The sequence below is a fragment of the Heptranchias perlo genome, chromosome 44 (genome assembly GCF_035084215.1).
Source record: "Heptranchias perlo isolate sHepPer1 chromosome 44, sHepPer1.hap1, whole genome shotgun sequence".
NCBI classification, from domain to species: domain Eukaryota; kingdom Metazoa; phylum Chordata; class Chondrichthyes; order Hexanchiformes; family Hexanchidae; genus Heptranchias; species Heptranchias perlo.
In genome coordinates, this window is record NC_090368.1 from 5,931,122 (window position 1) to 5,935,359 (window position 4,238).

The 4,238-nt window shown below is 56.8% G+C and overlaps 1 protein-coding gene across 1 annotated transcript in view; it reads right to left on the minus strand.

Annotated features, from left to right (window-relative positions):
- LOC137306695 (phospholipid-transporting ATPase ID-like) overlaps positions 1 to 4,238 on the minus strand; it is a 47,827-nt gene continuing 43,589 nt past the window's right edge. Inside the window, 3 exon segments of the mRNA XM_067976038.1 lie at positions 1 to 302; positions 1,448 to 1,578; positions 2,156 to 2,294. Coding sequence (XP_067832139.1) covers positions 24 to 302; positions 1,448 to 1,578; positions 2,156 to 2,294 — 549 coding nt within the window. The 3' untranslated portion in view covers positions 1 to 23.

Sequence of the window (4,238 nt, forward strand, 5' to 3'; positions counted from 1 at the left end):
CTCGAGGCCTCGCTCTCCCTCCCTCATAGCTTGGCGTTCCTCTCCCCGACTGGGCTGGGACTGTTGGCTTGGTCCCCTTTCTTCTTGCGGAGGGTGTCAATCCAGCTGCTGCTGGAGCGGGTGGCAAAGCTGGAGAGGGCGAGAGAGCTGAGACGCATGTTCCTGCCGGAGGTGATGAGCTCGCCGAAACCCTCCTGGTGCGAGAAGGCGTAGCCCGAGCGCCGGGAGCCAGTTCGACCCACCCTCCGCATGCAGCGGTGCTGGGGTTTCTGCTTCTTCCTGACCAGTTGCGTGTAGCGGACCTGGCGGGAACCGAGACGACAGGCGGATTAGGCCAGGGATAGGGAACCGAGGGCAGGGGGATGGAGTTAGGGTCACAGGTCAGCCCCGATCTGACTGAATGGCGGGACAGGCTCGAGGGGGCTGAATGGCCTCCTCCTGGTCCGATGAAGGGTCAACTCCCACAGTGCAGGGCGCCAGGGCAAGGGTCAACTCCCACAGTGCAGGGCGCCAAGGCAAGGGTCAACTCCCACAGTGCAGGGCGCCAGGGCAAGGGTCAACTCCCACAGTGCCGGGCGCCAGGGAAAGGGTCAAGTCCCGCAGTGCAGGGCGCCAGGGCAAGGGTCAAGTCCCGCAGTGCAGGGCGCCAGGGCAAGGGTCAAGTCCCGCAGTGCAGGGCGCCAGGGCAAGGGTCAAGTCCCGCAGTGCCGGGCGCCAGGGCAAGGGTGAACTCCCACAATGTAGGGCGCCAGGGCAAGGGTCAAGTCCCGCAGTGCAGGGCGCCAGGGGAAGGGTCAACTCCCACAGTGCCGGGCGCCAGGGCAAGGGTGAACTCCCACAATGTAGGGCGCCAGGGCAAGGGTGAAGTCCCACAGTGCAGGGCGCCAGGGCAAGGGTGAACTCCCACAATGTAGGGCGCCAGGGCAAGGGTCAAGTCCCACAGTGCAGGGCGCCAGGGCAAGGGTCAACTCCCACAGTGTAGGGCGCCAGGGCAAGGGTCAACTCCCACAGTGTAGGGCGCCAGGGGAAGGGTCAACTCCCACAGTGCCGGGCGCCAGGGCAAGGGTCAACTCCCACAGTGCAGGTCACAGGGGGAAGGGTGTGGTCCCACAGTGCAGGTCACAGGGCAAGGGTCAAGTCCCACAGTGCAGGGCGCCAGGGGTAATTAGAGTGGGACAGAAGCGGACGTTGGGCCTAGTTGTGGCCCTGGAGGAGATCAACTAACACAGGCTGGGGTCAGAGCCTGGGCCTTTCCTGCTCTCTACACCGGGCAGGGTATTCACCCACTGAGATGGGCAGGGTATTCACCCACTGAGATGGGCAGGGTATTCACCCACTGAGATGGGCAGGGTATTTAATATCTGTAACAAGGCAGAAGAACGCTGATGAACTCGGAGGAGTGGGGGAGGGGGGAGGGGGAGGTCTGGAGAATTAAATGGGATCTTACCGTGTCGGCTAGCCTGGGCTTCAGGTCCAACTTGAGAAAGCGGAAGGCGACGACGGGCATGATGCAGATGACCGTGGTCAGGACGATGGTGAACCACACGGTCGGCTGGACCAGCGTGTTGTTGGCATTGGCTGGGGGACAGACAAGAGGAAGAGGCCGTGAGCTGGTTCAACGGTCGGCCGTCGCAGGGTTAACCAGGAGGAACTTGCATTCGGACAGCTCCCCACCCCCTCAGGACGTCCCAAACCCCTTCACAGCCAAATAGGGTTAACTTCAGAAGCACAGTTGGGCAGATAGGCAGGCAACAATCGCACAGTGCCCAATCACACTTAATTTTAGTGATGTTGGTCGAGGGATAAATATCGGCCCCAGGACCCCGGGGAGAACTCCCCTCCCTCCCCCCCCCGCTGCTCTTCTTCCAATAGTGGCCGTGGGATCTTTTACATCCACCTGAGAGGGGCAGACGGGTTTGCTGTAATTCCCTCTCCGCCTCCAACTCAATAACCAACGATCACCATTCTGGCCGTGAATACCGGGGCCACTATACGCAGCCAAAGAAAGTCTCTCCTCAATGCTCATTCTGATTTTAAAGTATTTTTTTACTGTACTGTTTCACTGGCCCTCACCGCTGTGTTAACACCAACGCACCCACTGTAGTGGTGGGGACCATCCAAAGAGGGATTTAGAAACTTCTCCTCACAAACTCACCGACGAACCGGAACTGGTTAGGGAATATTTCAAAAAGGCCGGCACTTTGCATGGCAAAGAGGATGGCAAAATAAATGGCCAGACTGCCCCAGATGAAGAAATGGTTGATGGCCGTCCAGTATCCAGTGTCGAGTCCAATCTGTGGGACAACAGCAGACAAGCAAGTGAGGTCACATCACATCGCACAGGAACGGTCAGCTCCTTCAGGGGAACTGTATCCCAGAGAGAGTCACCACCTTCAGGAACTGTATCCCAGAGAGAGTCAGTCCCTTCAGGAACTGTACCCCAGAGAGAGTCAGCCCCTTCAGGAACTGTACCCCAGAGAGAGTCAGCACCTTCAGGAACTGTATCCCAGAGAGAGTCAGTCCCTTCAGGAACTGTATCCCAGTGAGAGTCAGTCCCTTCAGGAACTGTATCCCAGTGAGAGTCAGTCCCTTCAGGAACTGTATCCCAGTGAGAGTCAGTCCCTTCAGGAACTGTATCCCAGTGAGAGTCAGTCCCTTCAGGAACTGTATCCCAGTGAGAGTCAGTCCCTTCAGGAACTGTATCCCAGTGAGAGTCAGTCCCTTCAGGAACTGTATCCCAGTGAGAGTCAGTCCCTTCAGGAACTGTATCCCAGTGAGAGTCGGCACCTTCAGGAACTGTATCCCAGAGAGAGTCACCACCTTCAGGAACTGTACCCCAGTGAGAGTCAGCACCTTCAGGAACTGTACCCAGTGAGAGTCAGCACCTTCAGGAACTGTACCCCAGAGAGAGTCACCATCTTCAGGAACTGTACCCCAGTGAGAGTCAGCACCTTCAGGAACTGTACCCAGTGAGAGTCAGCACCTTCAGGAACTGTACCCCAGTGAGAGTCACCATCTTCAGGAACTGTATCCCAGAGAGAGTCAGTCCCTTCAGGAACTGTATCCCAGAGAGAGTCAGTCCCTTCAGGAACTGTATCCCAGTGAGAGTCAGTCCCTTCAGGAACTGTACCCCAGAGAGTCACCACCTTCAGGAACTGTACCCCAGTGGGAGTCAGTCCCTTCAGGAACCATATCCCAGTGAGAGTCAGTCCCTTCAGGAACTGTATCCCAGAGAAAGTCATCACCTTCAGGAACTGTACCCCAGTGAGAGTCAGTCCCTTCAGGAACTGTACCCCAGTGAGAGTCAGTCCCTTCAGGAACTGTATCCCAGTGAGAGTCAGTCCCTTCAGGAACTGTACCCCAGTGAGAGTCACCACCTTCAGGAACTGTACCCCAGAGAGAGTCGGCGCCTTCAGGAACTGTACCCCAGTGAGAGTCAGTCCCTTCAGGAACTGTACCCCAGAGAGAGTCAGTCCCTTCAGGAACTGTATCCCAGAGAGAGTCAGCACCTTCAGGAACTGTACCCAGTGAGAGTCACCACCTTCAGGAACTGTATCCCAGAGAGAGTCACCACCTTCAGGAACTGTACCCCAGTGCGAGTCAGCACCTTCAGGAACTGTACCCAGTGAGAGTCAGCACCTTCAGGAACTGTACCCAGTGAGAGTCAGCACCTTCAGGAACTGTACCCAGTGAGAGTCAGCACCTTCAGGAACTGTACCCAGTGAGAGTCAGCACCTTCAGGAACTGTACCCAGTGAGAGTCAGCACCTTCAGGAACTGTACCCAGTGAGAGTCAGCACCTTCAGGAACTGTACCCCAGTGCGAGTCAGCACCTTCAGGAACTGTACCCAGTGAGAGTCAGCACCTTCAGGAACTGTACCCCAGTGAGAGTCAGCACCTTCAGGAACTGTACCCAGTGAGAGTCAGCACCTTCAGGAACTGTACCCAGTGAGAGTCAGCACCTTCAGGAACTGTACCCCAGAGAGAGTCACCATCTTCAGGAACTGTACCCCAGTGAGAGTCAGCACCTTCAGGAACTGTACCCAGTGAGAGTCAGCACCTTCAGGAACTGTACCCCAGTGAGAGTCACCATCTTCAGGAACTGTATCCCAGAGAGAGTCAGTCCCTTCAGGAACTGTATCCCAGAGAGAGTCAGTCCCTTCAGGAACTGTATCCCAGTGAGAGTCAGTCCCTTCAGGAACTGTACCCCAGAGAGTCACCACCTTCAGGAACTGTACC